This window comes from Mus caroli, unplaced genomic scaffold, assembly GCF_978045245.1.
Source record: "Mus caroli unplaced genomic scaffold, Mus_caroli_1 scaffold_3, whole genome shotgun sequence".
NCBI classification, from domain to species: domain Eukaryota; kingdom Metazoa; phylum Chordata; class Mammalia; order Rodentia; family Muridae; genus Mus; species Mus caroli.
In genome coordinates, this window is record NW_028227258.1 from 95222765 (window position 1) to 95250000 (window position 27236).

General features: G+C 36.2%; 1 protein-coding gene across 1 annotated transcript in view; it reads right to left on the minus strand.

Moving 5' to 3' along the window:
• Positions 1 to 27236, minus strand: part of Rsrc1 (arginine and serine rich coiled-coil 1) — a 394696-nt gene that overhangs the window by 73982 nt on the left and 293478 nt on the right. Inside the window, exon 7 of the mRNA XM_085836068.1 lies at positions 3840 to 3908. Within this exon, the coding sequence (XP_085692194.1) occupies positions 3840 to 3908 (69 nt within the window). The remainder of the gene's footprint in view (positions 1 to 3839; positions 3909 to 27236) is intronic.

Genomic DNA, 27236 nt, shown 5'->3' on the forward strand with positions numbered 1-27236 from the left:
TTCATATTTTCACTGTCCACTATTTCCATGAATAAGTTAGCATGAGCTGCCTGAGTTTTTTTAGAGAGAAAACATTTGAAATAACTAATAAACAAACCATCCAACCAGCATAACAGAGAATTATTTCAAAGCTACTGTATTTATGCCAAATAAATTAGAGAGAAATCAAATGCAAATGACCATTATTATGCCCATAAACACATTAAAACATAATTAGCATCCTTAAATGTATACTAAATTAAATTTAAAATGACATTTAGAAAACCCAAGGAGTTGTACCTAAGCATTCTGGAAGTTGAGATCATTTTTAATGATCTACTTTGAAAGGATACTAAGAAAGCTTGGCATGGTGCCATGTGCACATAATCCACCCTTAGAGAATGACCTGGGAGATCGTGAGTTCAAGGGCAGCCTGAGCTACATTAGTCACTTCCAGGTCAGTCTGAGCAACATGTCAAGCTTGTCTCAAAACCAGGCAACTACAACAAGAACATTGCTGAACATACAGAGAAGAAAAGAGCCAAAGTGAGATATTCCTCAAGTCAATATTCATTACCTGAAATCCAACCTAAGTTAAAAAAAAAAAGTACTTAGTTTAAGGAGGCAAATTTTAAAACCACATTTTAAATTATTTTTTTATTTTTACAAAGAGATGTATCTTTATATAACTCCAGAAGAGTGGAAAGAGATAGTAAGCAGTTATGCATGAAGGCCCATAATGTGCGGGCAACATCAGTAAGGGGGAGGTGAGCTAAGTTATATGTAAGGACCATAGGAAATATTCAAACTGGACAGATATAAGGCAAAACAGTAACCTTGGGAAAAATCTGGTATATAGGCTGACTCTATCTTGGACATGATATTTTCAAACATAAAATTCTATTGATTTAAGAACACTCAAAGGAAAGGACTGCATAATAGTCAAAGCGAAATTGCAAGGTACAGCTTTTGCTATGCTAATACAATAGCTTTGTTGAGATAACAGAGAGCGGATAAAGGAAGCCAGATAGACAATATTTATCTACATTCGAACAATGCTTTCAACCCTGTGCTGCATATCAGCATGCTAAGAAATTAAGATATGAGTTGTATAGATGATGTGACAGACTGAATTACTAGTGGCTTCTAGATTTGAAATAAAGGATTATTATTTTTTTCAGATGCAGAAGTACATACCAATGTATCTCAAATTTTAATTTGCAGCTAGACTAATTATGTGAAATAAAATAAGTGAGCTTATACATTAATCATCTTCAGGGAAAGGTTAATTTAATAGAATTCAATATAATCCATAAGAAAAAAATTTGGAAGCAAATAACAAAGAATCTAAAAGGTGACTGATTTACTATACAAAACAAGTACAGTGAACCTCATAAATAAAAACTGTTCCTTTCATATTTTAGAATCAGTGTCATTGAGCTTAATCGATTGAATATTTCTTCAATAATATAATTTTCCAGTTTTTTAATGCACAGAAAATTCAGTGAACTTAAGTAGAGATAAAGCCATATAGCAAATACTGATAACATTTTTTATTATTTAACTACATTTTGCATGATTATAATTCATTAGAGCAATTGCATAACGGCTAAGGTCTTTAGCAGAGATGGCATGTACTTTCAATGTGATTATTTAAAATCCAATGTAAGCTCAAAATAAATCCAGGTTTGGACTTTAAAGAAGAAAAGAGAATTGGCCACTCACTTAATAATTTGTTGATACAATAATTCAAGATTTCCACTATGTGTGAGGCACTATGATACTAGGTCATGTACAGTTCTGGAGTTTTATTTAGTATAACAGACTTGGAAAGAAGCAATTAAAATGGGTATTGTGGTAAGGCTGGAATTGCCAACAATTGTCAGATACAGAAGGAAAGACATTACATATCACACTACAAGGACCGTTTAACTTAATTAATCTGTATATATATAATACTGGAAACATAATTATAATATTTAAGTACCTGAAGTCATTAAAATATCTTAAAGTACCTTTTTGAAGGTAATTTATAACCAATTTATGATAAAGAGATTATTAGAAATAACATATTAGTTATCTGGAAATACAGGATAGAAAGCATTTAAACTTTCTTTTTGTGGTGCTAAGAATTCATATTATATTTTTCATATTATAATCAATAACAATGTTAAAACCTACATTTATTTTTTATTTATTATTTATTTAGATAATTTCTTTTTTTTAATTATGTATTTTCCTCATTTACATTTCCAATGCTATCCCAAAAGTCCCCCATACCCACCCACCCCCACTCCCCTACCCACCCACTCCCCCTTTTTGGCACTGGCGTTCCCCTGTACTGGGGCATATAAAGTTTGCAAGTCCAATGGGCCTCTCTTTCCAGTGGTGGCCGACTAGGCCATCTTTTGATACATATGCAGCTAGAGTCAAGAGCTCCGGGGTACTGGTTGGTTAATATTGTTGTTCCACCTATAGGGTTGCAGTTCCCTTTAGTTCCTTGGGTACTTTCTCTAGCTTCTCCATTGGGGGCCCTGTGATACATTCAATAGCTGACTATGAGCATCCACTCCTGTGTTTGCTAGGCCCCGGCATAGTCTTACAAGAGACAGCTATATCTGGGTCCTTTCAGCAAAATCTTGCTAGTGTATGCAATGGTGTCAGCGTTTGGAAGCTGATTATGGGATGGATCCCTGGATATGGCAATCACTAGCTAGCTCAGTCGGTAGAGCATGAGACTCTTAATCTCAGGGTCATAGGTTCGAGCCCTACGTTGGGCGAGCTGTTATTTGATGGAACATTTATTTTTTTAAATAATTATTTTATTTATTTACATCTCGAAGGTTGCCCCCTTCTCAGTACTGTCTCATAGGGTTCTTCCTCCCAACCCCTCCCCTTTGCCCCTGAGAGTGTGCTCTCCACCCTGGGTGTTCCCTTTACAGGATTAGGCAATCCTCTCCTAGTTAGGCCAGACGAGGCAGTCCTCTGCTACATATGTGATGGTGGTGGAGATGGCTCAGACCAGCCTGTGTATGCTCTTTGGTTGGTGGCAAAACCAACCAAAATTTCTTATTTTTAAAAAATTAATTGAAACTCTAAGATCTGAATGCATGTGATTCATGCATTCAGATGAACTACTACAAAAATTCTATCTGGGAGATTGTAACATGTACTAGCTGTGATAAATAGAAGCATGTATTCTATAATGTCCGTGTTATCAATTGGTTTTACCAATACAAAGCTAAACAGTATTTGAGATTCCTTAGACTGCTTTCCATCCAGTCTTCTATTTACTGGTAATATAGGCATACAATAAACATCAGTGGATTAGAGAATGTACTGAATGCAAATGCCAAGATGTATACGTTAAAGAGCCTTGTTTTGTCAGTGAGTTATAGTAGTACTTTATCACAGAGAAGAGCATACAGTTAAACAAAGCCATAATGCGCACAAGTTATCAGTCTTTCAACTTCTCAATACATATTTCCTCTTGTGAGATTCTGAGCAGCTGAAAGATTCACAATAGGTTGTATGTGTGTAGATGTCTCTGTGAGAACATGCTTGCCACAAGTGCTACTATGACAGTAAGAGGCTGACCTTTCCTTTTACTATGTGGACCACCAGGATAGGGCTCGGGTGGTCAGGCACAGTGGAGAATGCTCTTAACCGGCCCCAGAGGATGCTTTTAAACTAATTTTTTGATAGCAAACATAGTGCCCAGCAATGAGTACAGTGTACTTCTGTGCCTTCCTCTAAGATCATGAGATGGCACTACCCAATACTCTATGATGCATCCATGGACTACGGAAGTCATGTCAGGTAATTACTCCTTAGAGGACAAAAGAATCATGCATTTTTACCTTCTTCTTTTCTTCTCTTTGCTTCTTCCTCACTCCTTTCTTTGGCTTTTAATGCTTCATCAGCTTTTGCTGCAAGAAAACAATAAAATTTCTGTATTTGTTTTATGCATACCTTGTAAATGTGAACAGTGGGGAAAGAAAACAGAAATTTAATATTTACTTCTGTGAAGTTGTCATAAGAAATGTCAAAAGAATATGGCAGCTGTGAATTAGTAATACATATTTGTATTCTTCATTCAGAATTTATAACCAGAATTAATGAATTTATTTATAATCCGTATGTCTTAGCTCAACACATTCTCTGTAGAAAAAGAAAATGAAATTTAGTAATGTAAGGTTAAATTATGACATATGAATTAGAAAAATATAGTTGGTTCTTAAATGCCACCTGATTTACCCGTGGACCGTACCTGTTTTACAGTGTGGAGGATGCAAGTCTTAACTAGGAGATGTCTGCAGCTTCTGTGTGGCACTATCAGATTATGTGGACTTTCGCTCTCTTTTCCCATGCACATCATAATAGAGCTTTATTCATGTTATGACAGCATTTGCTAAAAAGAATCTTTTTTCTCTCTGGAACCTCTTCCTTATTACTTAATTATCTACTAGTTGCTCAAGTGCAGAGGTTTTTTTTCAAACACTTTACTACAGATGTTAAAGAAGATTAAAAATATACAGCACAGTAACAAGGGACTATCAATATACTCTGTAAATTAATTAAATTTCTGTTCTAGCACATCATTTATTCCGAAGCATTAACGTCTCAAAGGAGCGATTCTCCTTTATTGCCATCTTACTGCCTGATGAGTGAACTAAGCGAAAATAAGTCTCTAATAGCATTAGAGCTGATGAAATATTAAGTTAAAAAAGTATTGCCTCGTCAAAAGAAAAAGAGTCAGACTGTGCCAGCATTGAAGTTTGGATCAGCCTTTTCCATAATGATTATAGCAACTACAAAGTCTGAGTTTAAAAAATAAAAACACTCCAGTTGTTGCAACAAATAAGTTTCCTAAGCAAAATTAACATATCCTTAGACTATAAAATCTGGCTTAAAGAAGAAATTTAAGGAAAATTCATATATCGTAAAAAAATAATTTTCCTTAAAAGTTTGATTTTTCTCCCCATCAATACTGACACTTTTCCTTAAGGTATAAAACTCACACAATGGTGTTATAAAGTGACATATCTAATTACGTGGACATCTGTTTCTATTTACAAGCCTTTATACATACTTAGACTGTGTTTAAAGTCAAGAAACATTAAAACTTTTATGTCATTTTATATCATTGCAAAAATGGACTAAATTAGATAATAAAAACAAGCCGGCAGTAACTCTAAAGAGTTTGACTTCATTTACACTTTATTCTCCCTGGTAGAAGGACGAGGATAATAGAAATCCCATTTAAATTCAATTTTGGTTATATGTGTAATTGTAGATATACCCCTTGAGTCATGTAAAATGCTCGGCTTATGTTTCTTTCAAATTATCCCGCTCAGATTCACATTCTACTCCTTACAACCATCTTCAATATGTATTAGCAGAGCTCATTAGACTGAAATTTAATAATGCAAACATCAGGTGCATTTCAAGAACCTCCATTAACAACGTAAGATGGATTGCTTATATATAACTCTTGGGCCAACCGGGCACAATTTAAATTCAATAAAGTAGCCGGCCTAAATCTGATTTATCTATTTGACTACGCTGGCTTGTCCTTTCTTACTGATTTGTCGCTATACATGGACAATTCATTGGAATATTGTTTTGTATGTTTTTTTCAGAAACTGCAAATGGCTCTTCTGCTGTGGTTAAATGTTTTATGTAATTCATCTTCATACTGTCAATCAAGATTCTCAAGTATTTGTGTATGCATGTAAATAAAGCATCTTGTAAATTTGGTTGAAATAACATGGAAAATCTTAAAAGTAAGCATTTTAAAATTTTAACAGTAACCACTATGTTGTCCACAAGGAATATGAATGAATTCACTTAAAGAGAGTAAGTATTTAAAAAGAAACACCAGGATAAACTCCTCTTTGATTCAATAGTGGAATGTTGGGTGTTTTTTTTTCCTAAATGGGTTTATGCTATTATAATTTAAATGTGGAAAGAAGCAGAACTTCTTTAGTTCTTCATATACAACTTAACTTACTGAAAAAAAGTATTGTTCAAAGGTAGAAATTGTACTTTACATACGCAGACACTAAACACTATGAAAGGTGTCACAGTATTTGACTCTGAGGAACACAAGTAGTAAGAGCTATTCCTGTGATTCGCTGCTACCATCTATGTGTCACAGTATTTGACTCTGAGGAACACAAGTAGTAAGAGCTACTCCTGTGATTCGCTGCCACCATCTTCTTGGGGACATTGACGTACCATCTACTATAAACCATACCAATTACTTAAAAACTACTTATCTTATTTGATTGTCTACCCAGTCTCAAATCCTTTGATGCTCCCCAATCCTTCAGGTTTAACTGTACCCTTAAGGCTTTGTTTCTTGAATATTTAACCTAGAAGCCACAGCTTGAATGAGCCCTACAAAATTTACGCTGCATTCAATTCCCATTGTGGAGTTTTAAGAAGTAAGATCACAAGGCCTCTAAAATGTAAGTCACCGAGTGCAGTCTTCTTGACTGGATACACACAAAAAAAATGAAATACCTCATGAATGAGCCTGTCATAACAAGCCAATTTACAAGGCTCTTACATATATCTCTCTTGTCCTTTGATGTCTGTCCTGAAGAGCCTTAAGACTCTGCACTGTCCCCACCAGCAAGAAAGCCTCATAAGACATAGTCCTTTGACCCTGTACCTTCCAGAGTTATGAGCTAAATAAACTTTTATTCTTTACTTAGGGACCCAGAGGGGATAGGGAATCCACAAGTAGACCAACAGAGTCAACCAACCTGGTCCCTTGGGGATCCCAGAGACTGAACCACCAACCAAAGAGCATACGTGGGTTGGAGCTAGGCCCCTTGCACATATGTAGCAGAAGTGCAGTTTGGTCTTCTTGTGGGTCCCCCAACACCTGGAATGGGAACTGTCCATGACCATGTTGCACACGTGAGGATCCTGTCCCCCTAACTGGGCTGGCCTTATTTGGCCTCAGTGGGAAGGATGTTCTTAGTCCTGCAGTGACTTGATGGGCTAGGGTGGATTGGTACTTGATGGGCTAGGGTGGATTGGTACTTGATGGGCTAGGGTGGATTGGTACTTGATGGGCTAGGGTGGATTGGTACTTGATGGGCTAGGGTGGATTGGTACTTGATGGGCTAGGGTGGATTGGTACTTGATGGGCTAGGGTGGATTGGTACTTGATGGGCTAGGGTGGATTGGTACTTGATGGGCTAGGGTGGATTGGTACTTGGGAGAGAAGGGGAGGGAGATGGGGTAAGGGTTGAATGAGGGAAGCATTGGGAGGAAAGGAGGGCTACAATCAAAATGTAAAATGAACAAATAAATTAATTAATGTAAAAATAAATTAAAAAGTCTATGGTATTTCTAGATGCACAAGGGCTAAGATATTGACCTCCAAGGCAACTATTTCAACTCCATGCTTATAAATACCTATGTTGTTTTGACAGGTACCCATACTTCTGACCATTTTCCACTTATGTGAACGGTTTCCCTATCAAACTGTATATAATGAATGCTATATATAGTATATAATGTACTCAAACATCATGATGTAAAAACTAGGATGTATCCTTGTAGATAGTAGAATCTTTTTAGTCAACAAACCCATAGTTGGTGTTTATTATTAGGTCTTACAACTTATAGGTTTTTTTTATTACCTATTCTAATAATCTATCAACATTCTTGATACCCTAATATTTCCTCAGTTCTATTTACCTTCAAACTTTTACAACAATCAAATTTACTACCTTTTTGCTTTGTTTCACAAACTAAACCAATCACTTGTGCTTTAAAGCCCATTCTTTTCATAGTCTTTGGGTATCCTGGTTCTTAAGGTGCAAATGCTGTCTATTCTCAGCTACAAATACATTCCGGTCTCCCAAACTCTGCACTGAGCTTATTTTTCTTTAAGCACTGCTACTACCTTCTCTGTTTCTGACAGATGCCCCATGCCCAAATTTGCAGTGGTCCCCCAAAATTCCTTTACAGCCAAGTCTAATGGCTACCTTAGTTATAGTCTCTCTTAGTTTTGTAAAACTTGCTATGGATATAGCTCAGTGTTAAGGTGATTGCTATCAAGGTGTGGGGCCATGGATTCTGTTCACCCTTTTCAAAATGCTCTAATGTTTCCACAATCTTTCAACTGCTCCCATTCACTCATTTTTTAATTTTTAAATTTCTGTTTTTGGGTAAATTTCTGTTTTATGGAAAGCCCAAATTGTTACCTGTAAATCTTTAGGATATACCTATCCATGGGCCCTTTCCTGAGCATTAGAATCAACCCTTAGTATTTCGAAATTGTGGTTGAACTCACAATCTTTCCCGTGCTGTTTCCCAGGTTCTCTTCCCTTAGTATATCCCTCTTCCTACCCATCATCCACTCTCTAGAGCTTTGTGCTAGTTCCTGTTAGCTCATATTCTCATACAGTACCTCATCGTTAGCTTTGTGGAGGTTGTCTTGAGAATCCACTCACGCCTCTCCATTTTCAATAGTCCCATTCAGATCATTTTTTTTTCTGATGTTCCTATTTTATTTCTGCACTTCTAGTCCCCTTCCTCCCCACGTAGCCTCCACATGACCACAAGGAAAAGGAATACACTCACTGCTTTATATCCCAGAAATACAGTTTCCAGAAGACACAGAAACTCAATAATTACTGAGCAAATGAATATACCTTTCTAAAGCTTCCAAATAATCAACGTCCTATGTACTAAAATACCTCTGGGGAACCCTTTAAGAAGTGTGCACATAGATGAATATAAACATACCATATATAAGTACTGCTAGAAATACTGAACCAAAGCCCTTGGCATGTCATTTAAAGCCCTTTGGAGTCTGCTATTAAGGGAACTCTTCAATCTCAATAGTCACCAGGGATCTGTTACCTAGTCTTCTTGGGTCTTTTATTATACCATATCTTTGTTCTTGCTGGGGTACTCATTTGCATTCTTGCTGAGAGAATTGTAGCTGGAAGTTTTAGCTGAAATACCACCCTCTTCTGTGAATCCCTCCCTGATCAACAGCCCTCAAGTCTGTCTGGCAAGAAACTTCTTGTCATGTCATCTCATGGCCAAAGTCATAAAGATCAAAAAGCAAGGACAGAAAGGGAATGAAAATGGTTTTGTAATCATCACTTTCTTTTCCCAACTACTGGCTGAATTAAGAAAGAAGGCAAGCCCCAAATAAAACGAAAAAGTGCTACTGAATTTCTGCAAGGAGCAGTACTTTCTTCATGACTTGCATCAAACTGAGCAAGACACAGAGACAAAACATAAACATGCTGTTTGGCAGCATGCCATTTCACACCGTCACTGTCACAGCAGCTAGCCCAAGCTCCTTATGAGAGTAGGTGTCAACGAATGATTCCACAACAAATGAATTAAAAAGTACTCTGAATTGCAATGTAGATATGCTGCTTCTCTGTTCAGAGAGAAGTCTCTCTGAACAGAAGTCATCTGAGGTTATTTTATTAGGGAGGCAGGGAACAACGGTAGCACAGCAGAGGCAACATGGGGTGGGGTGAGGCCTTATTCATTAATAGTATGTGTGTCTACAGAAAGTATCAGAGTTTATTCTTATCGACGTTATAAAATTTCCTTAGGAGTGGCTTTTTATATCATTAAAATTGTTTGATTTAGAGAAGTATTTTATATACTTTGTAGGCAAGAATATATTATATCAAGAATTAGAAGAGAGTGATGGGATGTCAACTCATACCATACTTACATAAAGAACAATAATGCTATTTTTAGAGAAAAAAATTCCAAGAGTCTAATAATCTTCATATAGAAGATCTTTTGCATATGTAGTTAAATCTTTGATATTGTACCACTGGAAATGTACCAGAAATATTGAGCAGTTCTTAAAATAAAACAAAATGGAAAACAGATGGAAATAGATACAAAGAAAAATGATGAGGATATCACAGTTGATCATATTCAAATACTCTGAAGAAGTTGTAGGGAGGTTTTAGTCAGTGGCTAGCAATCACACTAGTCAGGCCTGGGGCAAATGTCAAGATGGAAATTATGACCGGAACAGCTGAGCAATGGTGCCTCCCCTGTATGTGTGTAAGGATACAGCCAGTATTTGCCCACAGGCAAGAACAGTGAGTGCAGAGGTGCTGGGGCCTGTGAGGCAAGCACTGGCTATTACTGACCCTTAAAAGGAATGATAAGCTACTGGTTTGTCCTTATCAACAACACATCTTGCCACTGACAGGAAAAAATGAAGACAGGCTATAATGAGGTGAAATGTCAGGATTATGGGGGCTGTGAAACAGAATGATGAACAGCCAACCTAGAATTACCACATATTTGACAAAAATCAGTTCTGTGAAACACAGAGAACAATATAAGCAACAATACTTTACAATAACAAAGCCTTGTAATCAGTTACTAAAGGAAACAGGATGCTCTGGAATCATCGTTAATAGGTAGCATGCTTAGAGTCTGAGACAATGCTGACTGTATCTTAGAAACGGAATTTTGATCATGAAGACAAAGCTTCATGTGTCAACTCAAGTGAAAGAGCACAGCTGAAGACTTCGTGGGTGCAGCAGATCTCACCTGTGCACAGGTCACTGACTGGAACGCAAAGAGCAGAGCTGAGGTACATAATAGACACAGTTATCATTGTGGTTAAAGCCAATGTTTATTAAGTTACTGTGTGCCTCTGTGCTTATGTATCTGCATGTTTCACTTAATTATCAAAACAGCTCGGTGAGATGTTTGCCATAGTCATAGTCATTTTACAGGTGACTAGCTGAGCACAAAATCACTAAATGTACTTTTCAAGGCCATGGTGTCAGAAGCCCAGAAGAAACACCTCTGTGTTTAGTATCTTAGAGGAATTCTTCCTAAGAAGAAAGGGATAAGAAAGGACTGCCAGCTTCTCTAGAACATTTGAAGGCCACAAAGAATGGTCAGTTTATGAAAGAAGGAAGATGAAAACTAGATTTATTTTAACAAGTTGTTATAAAATTATGAAGTATCTAGAACACAAAGCAATATATAGTCTGAAAAACTGAGAATGCCTGTGAGAAGAGGGCTGTCTACACAGAAGGAAAAAGCTAGGCTGTGCTCTGGCCAATGTCCTCCAATTACTCAAACAGAAAGCACAGAGCTCCTGTTGTCTGAGAATTTTGAAATAAAGTGGGAAATTATAACACAGAAACTGACTGACTCTGCAACGCTGACTCTCTCAGTTACCCATTCAAATTCATGGTTTAGTCATCTCAAATAAGCTTTTAGCAAACAGATGAATGATCACCTGTTAGAAACCATATCAATTTAAATTAAATGGGTAAGTGAATTACAAATGATAAGAATCAGAAATTATAAACAGAAAGGTATTCTAAAAGATATAGTTAACAAAACCAAGAGAAATTATTCAAAGAATCAAGAAAATGTAAGTCTTTACAAAGTCTGAACAAAGGGGGAAACACACAAAAGAGTAAGTCAAGTGATATAAAGACTCAAATTCATATTTTAAACAACACAGAGCAGAGACGATATAAACACACGATTGAGCCCTATGCTGGAAAAATCTAGAGAAGACCAATAATTTTGAGAAGCCAGAGAAAGAGAACCTGAAAAACTTAGAAAAATAAAGTTCTATTTGAAATGGTCTCAAGCTAGATAGCTCTTATGTTAAGACTCATACGCTCAAGAAACACAGATAGACAAAATACTGACTAAAGCATGTAATGAGCTCAGTGCTTCAATGGATGTTTTATATGTATGGTCATAGGGTTTGCTGAGGCCAAACACAGTGGATCACAACAAACAACCAACAATGAAACCCAAAATAAACAACAGCAACAAAAACCCCAAAAGGCATGAGTGTGAGAAATAGCAGGGAGAGGTTCCCGAGGGTAGGAGGTGCTGGGAGGAAGCTACCAATGTATTATACTTGTATGGAGCTGTCAAGGAGCAAGTGGATTAAAAAAATGTGCTAGGGATTACCAATACACAATGAAAGGCAATTGAAATAACGTATTTTCTCAACACATTAAAAACCAAGAGCGATGGATGAGCTGATCAGTGGTTTAGAGCAATTGTGGTTTTATCAGAAGACTGAGTGAGGCTTGGTTCCCAACAGCAAACAGCAGCAGAAAAATGCAACTCCAGTCTCAAGCGACCCCCACCCTCCTCTGCACTCTGCATGCACCCCTGCACACGAGAGGGGCACATACATGTGTACAGGCAAACACTCTCACACATACAACACATATTTAAAAAGTAAAAAGACTCAAAAATAGAATGATAGAGCAAATACAATCTCTCCTTGGCTGGCACAGGTTGTAAACTGGTGCCATAGGTTTTAGAGGGACAAAACTGAAAATACACATAGCATTCATATAGCAAGTCTTCTAGAAAATGTTGTTCTATAGAAATGTGAATACACATTTAATGACATGGGTAAAGGCACACTCTTCTTTGCAAAGAAAAGAAAGTGAAGTGAACAATCTAAATTTGGAAGGGGCTAAATAATTTATAGTGTAGTATAAAATACTTCAAGGTCACTGAAAATTAAAAACGAGATATTGATGTAGAAAGACCTTCTGGAATAAAATAAATTGCACGATTCAAATTATTAAAAAAAACAAAATATATGAGTAAATATGCAAATTCCTGGAGAGAGACCATGAGCCGAGGGGAAAGCACACATCCTTGGTTACTGAGGCTGAGGAGGGCAGCTCCCCTTTCCCTGGCCCCATGTCCTCCTGTAATCTCATATATCACCTTCCTTTAGATATACATAAGGGGCCAAGAGTCCACTCAGAGTGAAAAACAATACACTCTCAAGGTATTGAGGAAATTTTGTGAGGCACTAATTAATTTTGCAAGTCAGTAACAAATTTTCCAATGAATTATAGATAAAAACATCTAGTAAGATATACTTTCCTTCTTTCAGTTTATTTAATTCCTAATGTTTTCTTTTTTATGTAAACACTTTATGACCAAGACCCTAGAGTACAACAGTATTTCAAGATAGGATTATGCATTAGGACAATTTGTAAACATGACACCACAGATAACCCAGAATCACCAATGCCATGCTGTCACATATGTATACATTTTACTGCTATCTTAATTAAGGTTTCTATTGCTGCAATAAAACACCCTGACCCTTAAGCAAGTTGGTGAGGAAATGGTTTATTTGGCTTACATTTCCACATTACAGTTCATCATTGAAGGAAGTCAGGACAGGAACTCAAACAGGGCAAGGACCAGGAGGCAGGAGCTGATGCAGAGGCGGAGGAAGGGTGCTGCTTGTTGGATTGCTTCCTATGGCTTGCTCGGTGTGCTTACTCATAGAATGCAGGATTACCAGCCCAGGGATGGCACCACTCAAAATAGACTGTGGACTCTCCCATCAAGCACTAATTAAGAAAATAATAATTAAGAAGTGGGACATATTAGCTGTCCATTTCCTGACAAGCCAGGGTTTCTGTGCATCAACAGAGGAACTCATAAACAGCAGATCTTATGGGGGCATTTTCTCAGCTGAGGTTCTCTTCTCTCAGATGACTATACCTTGTGTCAAGCTGACATAAAACCAGCCAGCACAACTGGATTAGTCATCAAAATACATTTGAGAAAATTTCTACTATGAATGGCTCATGTTTATTCAGTTTAGATGCTGTTGTATATTTTAAACCATCAATGTAGAAGACAGACATAAACTGTCATTCCCAGAGAATTCCAAGTCTGAATAATTTCCCACATCAGTGATCATTATGCACATTTTATTGAGCAAATGGGCCCAAGAATGTTAAAGAATTTGTTTAAGGTCAGAAAGACCAAGGTATAGACACAACCTGTAAATTCCAGCTTAATATTCTTTTCAGGGTTTTTCCTCCATATCTATTAGTCTGGAGGCAGACTGTAAACACAACTAGACAGTAGTTAATTACTTCATGCATGTTACTGATATGGAGAAGCTGTTATCTATGTATAGTTTAAACAGTCACACAGAAAACCTGGAGCAGATTCCTTTGTAAGAACTATGAGTGCAAGCTTATTCATTTCACAAACTGATAACGGCTTATTAAATCAGACTTACAGTTTCTCCTAATGGAATTGAGCTGACTCCTGTGAGCAATTGGGTCTGGTGGAAAAAGTCCTCAATTTTGAGAAATTCCTATTTTCCAAAACACAAGAGCTTGTTTAATGCTGAAGTGATCAGTGACTCCATTCAGTGCAATTCTGGAGTGCTACATCATTTTGCTTACCTCCAGTGTTGATGGCTGTTAGTAAAACAAATGCCTAAATACAGACACTAGTTTGTGGGCTATGGAAAACATAACAGCAAAGGCAGAAGTGGGACATATTAGCTGTCCATTTCCTGACAAGCCAGGGTTTCTGTGCATCAACAGAGGAACTCATAAGCATCTGCAGATAGTCTACACCCTGGCTATGTCAAACCCGTTACAGTTTTCATAGGGACACAGCTACTGGTTTTGCATGTTTAAAGACCATCCAGTTATGGTTGGCAGATCAGTTTCTTCCAAGTATAGAAAATACTCAAAGAATTTGCTAAATATGTAAAAAAAACAGATTTGATATAAAAAATTGTGAATTTGGGGATATGATCAAAATAAACTACAGAATTATAATTATTTTCTGCTTTTTAAAAGTACCAATGTAGAAATATAAATGTTCAAATACAGTATTAACAATGTTCATTAATTTTAGATGTTTGCTTTGAGGAAATTCCCTTTTGTATACTTTGAAAATGTTGACAAGAATAACCCTTTCTTTCACTATTTTATCCTGTGCCATATTTTTTGTTTCTTAATTCTTATAACCTGAAGTAGGATTTCAAGACCATAAAGCTCCTTTACGCCCTCTTCTGTAGTCAGATACTAGAAAACCAGGCACCCAGTGTACCTGAGGAAACCAGCAGGAGTGCTGAGTATCTGCTCTGCTCTTCTGGATGGGGGTTTCTTTCCCTAACTCTTCTGCTAGAATCCTCAAGTATTTCAGTTTTAAGGATGGACTAAAAGCAAACCAGTTACTACTTAAGACAGTCACAGTGACAGTTGATAATTTCAGTTTTATTTTTTTCAAATACGTAATGTCCTAAAGCGTCTGACCAGTTATGTACCACCTTTCCCATCCTTGTGACAAAGCTTCTGTAATGGAAAATGAATTACCTGTTTAGCCACAGTGACTTTCATGGACTATAATTGAAGATGAGTTAAGAAATTAGAAACACCTCAGCAGTACAGTGTGGATATACAACTGTGATACAACTGGGAAAGCAGCTTTAGATAATTTTTTAAAACAAAGGCTGATGTGGAAAGTAAGAATAACTTCATTGTTCTGTGTTCCTTTGCTTTATGGATTTCGCTTTTCTGTTACTCTGGAGGCAGCTAGACACCATCAGAACCCCAATTCAAGAAAAATGTTTTAGCTTTTCAGGAAACAGAAATTGGAGCTATGGATTACTACCTTTGAAAGACATCTTATCCTAGATCCTAAGAAGTGATTTGTAATGCTTATTATTTTTATAACTGCAAGCACAATATAAGCATACACTTAAAAACTGAAGGTAAGCTCTCATTTTAAAATAGGGAATAAAGCACAGAAACAGCGATCAATATATGTATTTCAGAAATCAAGAATGAGATAAAAATTTTAAATACATTCTACAATATTTGAAGTGTTTTTCTTTATGTGAATGACGAGTGTATGTCTATGTCGTGACAGCACACGTGGCCAGAGGACAACTTTGAATTTATTCTCTCCTTCTGTTCTGGCACAGCTCTTAGGTCATCAGGGTATACACTAAGTGCTTTACCCGCTGAGCCATCATGCCAGCCAAGTACATCAACAGTTATGCAGTATGTATTCTCCTGTAATTTATTTTTTTCCTATCGCCAAAATGTTTCTTTTAAAAAATCATATAACTTTATATAATTAGTTTTCATCATTCTAATACCTAAAAGGAAACAAAAAAGTAGGCAGGCTTACTAGGTGCCAATCAGTCCTGAATACTTTCAGACATAGTAATTTTTGTATAATTCTCAATAATTTCAGAGTGGGTAATGGTTTGCTTAAGGCTTTCTCTTTTTCAGTCATCATAAGTATGTCTGCTGACATTTTTATCATAGCATCTTTAAAAAAACTTCATGGGAACAACAAACCTAATTTGATTGGTTTTGTTAAAACTTAATTATAATCATGATAAATGGAATAAAAATATAAATATAAAAGGAAATAACCTGTGGTGAAATGACATGCTAATAATGAATTAATATCTTAAAGATGACTACTTTTTTATAGAAATATAAAATGTTCAGAATTTAAGAGAATGCCATGAATTTTGTTGCCATAACTTGAGAGCAAGGGCTGAATTTCAGTGCTGTAACACACACATACATTCTAAAAAGGCTAACACTTCTGATAAATTACAGATTTCCACTGCTGAGACTACAAATTTTCCCCAACAGAACTCTGGGCCGCTCTGATCTAATCCTATTAAATGTATGTTTTAATGTACTATATTTTATACATCACACACTTTGATAGAGGAATTGTATCTTGATTCTACCACTAATCAAGAGCAGTACAGAACCGACAAACAAACAAACAAACAAACAAACAAACAAGAATACAATCTTGTTAAGAAACTAGTACCCTGGAGGTGTGAGTTGGTTTTGGAATGACCTGAGATTCTCATTCCTGTTTGTGTAGGAACAAGACACAAATGGGAATTGAGTTTGCTAAATCTCAAAGGTGAGATTTAGCAAAGCCTAGTAGTATACTCTCTGTCAGAGAGGCCTCATCAGTAAAGTAGATCAGCACACAATATTAAATAGCTTATTTTGAGAAGGCATGCCTCATTCTTTCACACGATAGGTGAATTAACTTCAGCAGTGGCCATTTATGGTAATACATACAAGGAAAGAAAGTTTGGTATCCTTTAAAAATCAGTCATAATCTATGCAATTTAATTCAGTACCAAACAGGACTGAATACAAATAAGTTGTAGATCATGGACAGAATTAACCTACAACATTCTTCAGTTAGCAATACATAAATATATAAGAAAATTTAAAAGCATCTGTATTATAGGCAACTTTTTTGCCAGCAAGTCAATGTACTTCATTAAAAAAACAGTACAGATAAAAGCATATAGGCTTTTAGCATCCATTAAGTTGTTTTAATGATAAAAAGATATTTAAATCTACATATCATATATTTGATATATAATATATAAGAAACAGAAGAAATTCCACTAATTAGGAAATGGAAAGATTACTCTTTCAAAGTTTCTCTTTAATTTCAATGCTGTTATTGAGTTTAAACAAGAATATTACTTTATAAAATCATTATATAACAACAGGATCAAAAAATTATAAATGAGGACTGCAGTGGTAACTACTTTTCTCCGACTGTTGCAGTGAGAATGCCCTCCCTAACTAGAAGCACAAGCCATCAATTCTGTATTAAAGGATACGATACCATTGTTGCTTTTTTAGTTCAGTATTAATCAGTCTATTTTTTTTTTTTTACAACCTTTAGTTTCTTGGTTGAAATTTTAAGTGTGTGTTAATTTGTTGTCTAATATTTAGGGCATAGATATCCAATTTCAGCATGTTTGAGCATCATATGGAGATCTTGTTCAGGCACAGAACACTGCCCAAAGAAGATAAGGTTATTCTTTTTTCTTTACTTTGAGTCAATCAATTAACTAATTGGAGACAGGAATCTTTGTTATGCAGGTGCTCCTTGAACTCTGAGGTTAAACTGGACTGCCTACCTCAGCTTCCCAAGTTCATGGGACCACAAACTGGTGCCACTGTAGCTCACTTCTATTAAATTTATTTATACATACAGAATTTAAAATACAATTAATCTCAGTAGGATTTGTGTAGTCTGTAAACTCAAGAGCTACTTAGAAGAATGGGTTAAATTTGTTTAAAATAAAAAAACCCTATCTGATGTTTTTTACTGAAGTCCAATTTAATTTATTCTGATGAAAGGATGTAGTACACACAGTAATTCTGATGTATTAGGATCTGGATTATTAGCTAATCCAAGTTTAAGATTAATTTTTGTTTTCCTTGTAGTGCTGGGGATAGAATCCAGAGGCTTAACCAATGATGACTGGTCCATTTTGAGACCTATGCCTGAAGAGGAAGCCCACCTCTAACACTGCCTGGAAGGCCAGGAGCCAGAGGCAGGATAGCACAGAGACTTAGGATAGAACCAAGTAGGGCCAGCAATAAAAATAAACAAACAAAAAACCCAACCTCACTGAAATGATTCCTAATGACACATTGTTATATTTGTATACTGGAGCCTAGTAGTATACTATCAGGCCTCATCCAGCAACGGAGAGAAATAGATGCACAGACCCACAGCCAAACATTAGGTGGAAATGGTGGAAGCCTGCAGAAGAGGGGGAGGAAGGATTCTAGGAGCAAGGGGGGTCAAGGTCACCACAAGAAAACCACAAAATCAATTAATCTGGGCTCAAAGGAGCTCACAGAGACTGAACTGTTTATCAAGGAACCTGCATGGGTTTGACCTAGGTCCTCTGCACAATATTATGGTTGTGTAGCTTAGTTTTCTTATGGGGCTCCTACCAGTGGGAGGGGGCTGCCTCTGACACTTTTGCTTGCTTTTAGGACCCTTTTCCTTCCTACTGGGTTGTCATTTCCAGCCTTAATATGAGGGACCGTGACCAGTCTTAATATAATTTGATATGCCATATTTGGTTGATATGCCTGGGAGGCCTACCTTTTTCTTAACGAAAATGGAAGAGAAGATCTGGGGGAGATAGGAGTCAGGGGTGGGTGGGGGCTGAGAGAAGAGCAGGGAGGGGAATTGCCATTGGGATGTAATATGTGAGAGAATTAAAAAAGAAAGAATCTAGGGACTTTGTGCAAGCTTGATAAAATGTCTACCATGGAGCTACATTTCTAACATTAATTTTTACCAATTTTATTAATTTTCGCCAATGGCCAATTTGTATTAGAAAGCAATGTGTACTCCTCAGTCTTGACTTGTTCTGTAGTGTTCATAGGAGCAAGGTTATTAATTGGTTGTTGCTTTATTATACCTCCCGTTTGAGTGGCAGGATTCAGAGGCTGTTAGCAGTTCAACAATATTTACTCTATCTACTTTAAGGCGATATTATCAAATACATACAAGTTATAATTATTCTATTTTATTATTATTTATAATTATTCTATTCTATTGCTGTATTCTAAAAGTTTGTATTTTAACCTAGTTCCCAGGTCCTGGTAATATTGCTGGTTGAGGTTTTATACCCCAAGAAGCATTATATGAGCTGGTAAGAATACTGTTGAATGAAGGGTTGTCTCTAAATCTGAGTTGTGTTAAATGGTGTCTGGCTTAGCAGATCCTCTTATCCCAGCATATTTTTCATAAGGATTGACCGGACTAAACTATTTAGCTCTTAATATTGGATGACTTCTCTAGGCCAACTAGCTATTGGTAAATAAATGATTGACCGGACCAAACTATTTAGCTCTTAATGTTGGATGACTTCTCTAGGCCAACTAGCTATTGGTAAATAAATGATTGACCGGACCAAACTATTTAGCTCTTAATGTTGGATGACTTCTCTAGGCCAACTAGCTATTGGTAAATAAATGATTAACCGGACCAAACTATTTAGCTCTTAATGTTGGATGACTTCTCTAGGCCAACTAGCTATTGGTAAATAAATGATTGACCGGACCAAACTATTTAGCTCTTAATGTTGGATGACTTCTCTAGGCCAATAGCTATTGGTAAATAAATGAGAGCCTAATGTATGATTTGGTTGATATGGCATAATAGAAGACTAACTTGTATTATGAAGAGTTCTAAGAATTAGACACAATTCCAATGCAGCCAGTAAGTACTGAAGAAGGGAGTTAATACTTAATTGGAATAAACCAAATTAAAATGATCTGTAAATGGAAAGTAGTTTTTACATTAATTTTGTTTTATGGATATGAGTGCATTGCCTGCCTGTATGTCTATGTGTGTGCCTGGTGTTCACAGAGATCAGAAGAGGGCACTGAATCCCTTGGATCAAGGGTTACAGATTAATGGTAGCTATCATGTATATATGTACTGGAAATTAAATCAGGACTCTCTGCAGGAGCAAAAAGTGTTCTTAATCACTTAGCCATCTCCAGTCCTTGGCAAGTTTTTGTTGTTGTTTTTTAAAGCAAAAGATTGAGACAAAGAAGTGATAAAGAAGATTAAAAATTAGAATTTAAAAAGCCATGTTCTGTGCCAGTTAAACACATCTTATTAAGCAAATGTGAAGTGTGAGGTATCCCAACTGAAACTGTGAATAACACAACTTCTCTCCTCCCACAATGTGTTAAGAGAAAAAACAAATACAAAAGACTATCACATGGGCATGATAAGAATTTTTTGTTTCTATTCCACCAAGACAATATTAAATTTCAAAGTAGTTTTAGTAGATTTGGTCTCCACTCATCCCTTTAACAACAGCACACAACACAGGTTCATGACATGCATGGGATTTGATGAATCTGCCACGAAGTCAAGAGGATACTTACCAACCCAGACTTAGATGAGCACAAAGCCTTATTGACCTAATGACTAAAGCTCTAATTGCTGATGTTTCAGAGGGGATGTTGTTGGAGATCAAAGTCAGGGCCTGCTCATGTGCTTTCCGCTACTGAGCTACCCTAGCATAATATTCACTGGGAGGGGAAGGTGCAGCGGTGGTACCAATTCATCTTCCTTGTCTAAACACACTTTATTTAGACAGTTTTTCTCAAAGGTAAAACTGGGGACAGTTTTACATTTGCCTTGTAGGCCCACTACCCATTCATGAAAATTTTCTCTCACCATGGTCAGAAAACCCAGATGTCCTTCAACAGAGGAAAGGATACAGAAAATGTGGTACATTTACACAATGGAGTACTACTCAGCTATTATAAACAATGACTTCATGAAATTCTTAGGCAAATGGATGGAACTAGAAAATATCATCCTGAGTGAGGTAACCCAGTCACAAAAGAACTCACATGATATGCACTCACTGATAAGTAGATATTAGTCCAGAAGTTTGGAGTACCCAAGATACAATTAACAGACCACATGAAGCTCAAGAAGAAGGAACACCAAACTGTGGATACTTCGGTCCTTCTTAGAAGGGGGAACAAAATATCCATGGGAGGAGTTACAGAGACAAAGTGTGTAGCAGAGACTGAAGGAAAGGACATCCAGAGACGGCCCCACCTGGGGATCCATCCCATATACAGTTTCCAAACTCAGACACTACTGTGGATTCCAAAAAGTGCTTGCTGACAGGAGCCTGATATAGCTCTCTCCTGAGAGGCTGTGCCAGTGCCTGACAAGTACAGAAGTGATGCTCACAGGCATCCACTGTACTGAGCACAGGGTCCCCAATGGAGGAGCTAGAGAAAGGACCTAAGGAGCTAAAGGGGTTTGCAGCCCCATAGGAGGAACACAATATGAACCAACCAGTACCCCCAGAGCACTCAGGGACTAAACCATCAACCAAAGAGTACACATGGAGGGACTCATGGCTCCAGCTGCATATGTATCAGAGGATGGCCTTGTGGGATATCAATGGGAGGAGAGGCCCCTGGTCCTATGAAAGCTCAATGCCCCAGTGTAGGGGAATGCCAGGACAGGGAAGTGGGAGTGGATGGGTTAGTGAGCAAGGGAAGAGGGTGGGGTGGAGTAGGGGGGGTTAGAGGGGAAATGAGGAAAGGGGATAACATTTGAGAAGTAAATAAAATATCTAGTAAAAATTTTATAAAAAATTAGAAATAAAATGTAATATTACAAATTAAAAAAAAGGAAAACCCCCTCATTTTCTTTACATGACTTATGAGATACTGGGTGCTTCCCACTGGGTGCTTCCAGTCAACGTACTCCAGTCTTCTAGTCCTCAATTCCATACCATTTAAACTCTGAATACACAAAATGTACTCTAATCTAGTAAACACGCTACACTCTGTCACAATTCTTTCTGTACCTTTCTGAAGCCTAAGCTTAGGAGACTTTGCTCCCTAATCAAATGTCATATTTATGACTGACTTCATGGCAGAATCTGCTATTGTTATAGCATTTCGGATTTGAAACTCATCATATCACATTTTAGTTACTTAACATATTTTCTTATTTTCTTTTGTACTCTCAAAACATATGCAGGTAAAGTGAATGTCCACCTCATCATTTTTTATTTTTATATATTTTTTTATTTTTTAAGAGATTTTATTTCCTTTATTAATAAACAAAAGTCTTGGTACATCAAAACCAGTTTCTGGGATGGGGAAAAAAATTACCATCATCTGGGCCACAACAGAACCCAGAGAATATATTCTTATAATTGAAAAATTCTAGGTGCTTCATTAATTGACCTTTTGATACAAACTGACCTATTGAATTTGGTTCTTGGTTTGGAGGTCCACAGACAAACTAGGAAGTCTTCAGAACTTAGCTGAATGCCATGAGGAATTTCAGTGTTCAAAAGAAGAGATACTGGTGAGAAAATGAACTATAATAGCTGAAAGAATTTATAGCTTCCAAATAACAAAGCAATAGATATTTATACTAGTTTCTGGTAACATATTACACATTTCCCTAGAAATCTGGTAGGGTGATATTTGTATTGGATACCTACCTCAAGGTTTTCAGACAAAGAAAGACATGGATAGATGGATAGATGCACAGGGATACAAGCAGAGAGAGAGAGAGAGAGAGACAGAGACAGAGACAGAGACACAGAGAGAGACAGAGAGAGACAGAGAGAGAGACAGAGAGAGAGACAGAGAGACAGAGACAGACAGACAAACACACAAAAGATACTTTTTAGAATAAGACTTCTAATGATCATTTTATTATTTATTAATTAAATGATCATTATTAGGCTATTGAGATTCTGAAAGCTGGTGGTGTACATCTAATACTGGCTTTTCTTATTAATAGCTGTTAGATGAGTCACCAGTATCTTTTTTTAAAGATATTTTTTTCATTTACATTTCAAATGCTATCCCCAAAGCTCCCTATACCCTCCTCCCGCCCTGCTCCCCAACCCACCCACTCCCGCTTCCTGGCCCTGGCATTCCCCTGTACTGGGGCATATAATCTTTGCAATACCAAGTGCCTCTCCTCCTATTGATGGCTGATTAGGCCATCCTCTGCTGCATATGCAACTAGAGACAACAGCTCTGGGGGGTACTGGTTAGTTCATATTGTTGTTCCTCCTATAGGGTTGTAGACCCCTTTAGCTCCTTGGGTACTTTCTCTAGCTCCTTTATTGGGGGCCCTGTGTTCCATCCAATAGATGACTGTGAGCATCCTCTTTTGTATTTGCCAGGCAATGGCATAGCCTCACAAGAGACAGCTACATCAGGGTCCTGTCAGCAAAATCTTGCTGGCATATGCAATAGTGTCTGGGTTTGGTGGTTGTATATGGGATGGATCCCGTGGTGGGGCAGTCTCTGGATGGTCTTTCCTTCCGTCTTAGCTCCGAACTTTGTCTCTGTAACTCCTTCCATGGGTACTTTGTTCCCCATTCTAAGAAGGAACAAAAGTATCCACACTTTGTTCTTCCTTCTTCTTGAGTTTCATGTGTTTTGCAAATAGTATCTTGGATATTCTAAGTTTTTGGGCTAATATCCGCTTATCAGTGAGTGCATACCAGTATCTTACTTACTCGCTCATAATTATCTGAACATATTATAAATTCACTTTAAACATCAGGGTTGCTGTATAAATTAAATAAGATAGTATATGTTATGTACTCAGAACAAAACCCAGCCCATAGTAAGTGTAATGCAATTATGCAGGTAAGCATCATGCTTACATAAATTTATATTATCTACATATTTTATAGATGTTAACACTTAGATATAGTAATTATTCATATAAAAGTACATGTCTCTTGTACTATTTACACTATAGTCTATACATCTTAAAACCCCGTGACATGCTTTTTTAGTACTGACTTTTCCTTGAATTAAATTATTTTGTTTATTTTAGGGAGCAATGTATATATAATGTGAATATAATGTGATTTCTCTGATATTTCTAGGAAATAACATAGAATACAAAAAGTTTTACTATAAATTACAGAAAGGCTTAAGGCTAATATAATTGGTATGTGTTTCTGGGTATGTTTAGATGTGTGCAGCATTGTGCAAAATCTTTTTTATTTTATGGTACACACACTTTTTTGTAGTTTCTACCTATGTGTGGTAAAAACTGCACATTTAGTTCTGTATTCATTGTTACTATATATATGGTAATAATACTCTATGGTATTGTGGTTAAGATGTGTTATAACCTACTAAATGCTTTTATCTACCATCTACATCAATAGAAACTACAGCATTACGTCTCAGATCACTGCACCTATTTCTCTAATATCAACTAAACACGTTTTTATTCCTAGTATACCAACGACTTCTTGAGACCAGATAGCTTCCTTATTTTAGTATAGTATCATACTTGCTTCATTTGCTCTTCAGTAAACATTTAGTGAAGGCTGGAGAGATGGCTCAGAGGTTAAGAGCACTAGTTGTTCTCCTGGAGGTCCTGAGTACAATTCCCAGCAACCACATGGTGGCTCACAACCATCTGTAATGTGATCTGATGCCCTCTTCTGGTGTGTTTGAAGATAGTGACAGTGTACTCATGTACATTAAATAAATAAATTAATTAAAAACTTTTATTGAAGTAAACAGATGGCTCTGAAGAATGATAATATATGAAATATTCAATTCTACTTATGTTACTTAAATTTTGATTTCATAATCTTATGACAAAAAGGATAGTCTGAGACATAAGATCTTGGAAAATCACACTAATCATATACTCTATTCTAGACATAGATATTAGTACCCAAAATATGAAGCTGGTATAACTCCATGGAACTTTCAATCACAAGAATACATCAATTTGATCTATGTTTACATATGTCTCCAGACACATAAATACACTTACAAGCTTCATTTAGAGTTGTGATTCAATATTGAAACCTAGAGGTACATATATACTTTAGAAATCACCATTTGTGTCACATATTTAAGATCAGCAAACTGCAAACTTTCACAATAATGTGATATCAAAGCAAAAAATTCAGAATTATAGTTAGATTTACGCTAGGTCTTATTTAGTTAAGTATGGAATTTTCTCTGATTATTTCGGGTGTGTGGATTCTATATATTATCTAAGCTATCCTCAAAATCCTAGGCTCAAGTAGTCCTTCTGTCAGGCCCAGCAGTGGTGGCGCACACATTTAATCCCAGCACTTGGGAGGCAGAGGCAGGTGGATTTCTGAGTTTGAGACTAGCATGGTCTAAAGAATGAGTTCCAGGACAGGCAGGGCTACACAGAGAAACCCTGTCTTAAAAAACAAACAAACAAACAAACAAACAAACAAACAAGTAGCTCTTCTGTCTCAGTTTTCCATGGAACTAAGGGCTTAAACCACTCATGAATTCCCCCTTTAAAGTAGTAGGTGCTCATTATTATATCATTATACAATGAAACTAGCAATAATGTTCTTGTTTTATCCTGTACTAGCATTTTGAAAGTATGACTATGGAACTTAAAATTACTAAAATATTACTAAAAATTACTTAATATTACTAAAAATGAAGAGTTAAGAGTTCAGCAGCTGAATGCTTACATGGCATTAAAAACACGACAGTTTTCACTTCGACACATGAAATACAAGTTAAAATATAGACATTTAAAGTTTTATTTCAAACTATAAGTCAGTTGATTTTTGTTTTTCTATAACAGTACCATTTTAAGTACTTTTATGTAGCACAAATTATTTTGCAAATATTCTTGATTCATGATAAAAGACATGTTTGCCACGTAAAAATAATGGAGTATTTTAATAATAATAAAAACCTTAATAAATTAATTTGAGATATTTAAAATACTTTGTTTGACGTATTCAGTCTGATTTTAAACCATCTCTCGAAACTATCTTAAATGACTTCCAAGAATATATATGTCATTATCTTATAAAATTTTAGATATGCAGCTGGAAGAGCATAATATGAAAACTTCATACATGATTGCCTTTTCTTTAATGCAATAAACAAAAGATAGTAAGTGGATAGAAGTATTTATAGCTTTACTAATAATGTTTTAGTGTTGAAAATTTTTTATGTCGAAACTTGATGAATAACTCATTATTAGTGGGCTTACATCTTTAGATTTTGTCTGAGTGTTTTTATTCGTAAAAGTCATAGAAGGTAACAGTTCTGCAGGTTATAGTTAGTGGTAAATTAAAGCACCTAGGTTTCACTAGATGGCGCAACAAGAATAATTTATCTTTCCTTTCCTGATGTCTGTAGGAATGTTAACAACAGGGATGACAGTGGACCAAGAAGCCAATACCAGTATTTTAAAATCCTAGCATAAACTAGAACATTTAATCTACTTACACTAGAATATAATCAGTTTATAATAATGAAACATTTTAAAGTAAACTTTACTACAACTGATGGTTTCCTAGTTTTATTCACATTATTTTGAACATTTAAATAAACTCAGATTTTTTTTAGGGAATGTGATGTACAGTGAATAAAATAGATCTCACTGTATTAAAACATTAACAGCTTACAAGTAAAAATGTTTAGGATTACTTCTTACAGCTGTGAGAGCATTGCATGCGAATTTAAAAGGCATATTTCAGAAGTTGTCACACTAAAATTTTTAGGTATCACAGGTAGAAAGAAATGGTCTAGAAATCAGAAACATTGGATTCTATTTCCAGCTTAGAAAAAAATGCAAATTACATCTAGTTGTAGTTTTCTAAGACCTCTTGTTTGTTTTAAGGTCTTTTAATATCAGAAAAGTATATAATTCTAGAATCTCGACAGATGAGTAATAACATGCTATGTTAAGAAATATTTATGTTTTAGAGAAAAATGTCTAAGTGAATATTATGTTTTAGTGGGGTCAGAGTGAATATTGAAATCTGCATAGTTTCAGCAAGTATTAGAACTAACATCAAATGAAAAAGGAAATTCATTTGGCAGGAGTCATGTCTAGAGATAAAGGTGTTCTTTTTCTTGATACAGGTAAGGTAACCCTTAAATATTTTAAGATGTTTGGTTATATTATTTAGATTGAATATCAGAGTTTATAAATGTGCTGCTCTAACTACAGTACACTTTGAACTTTTAAACCAGTGCATTGAAGATTAAGTATAGGAATGTTTAAATCTTTCTGTCAGCTCTGCAACT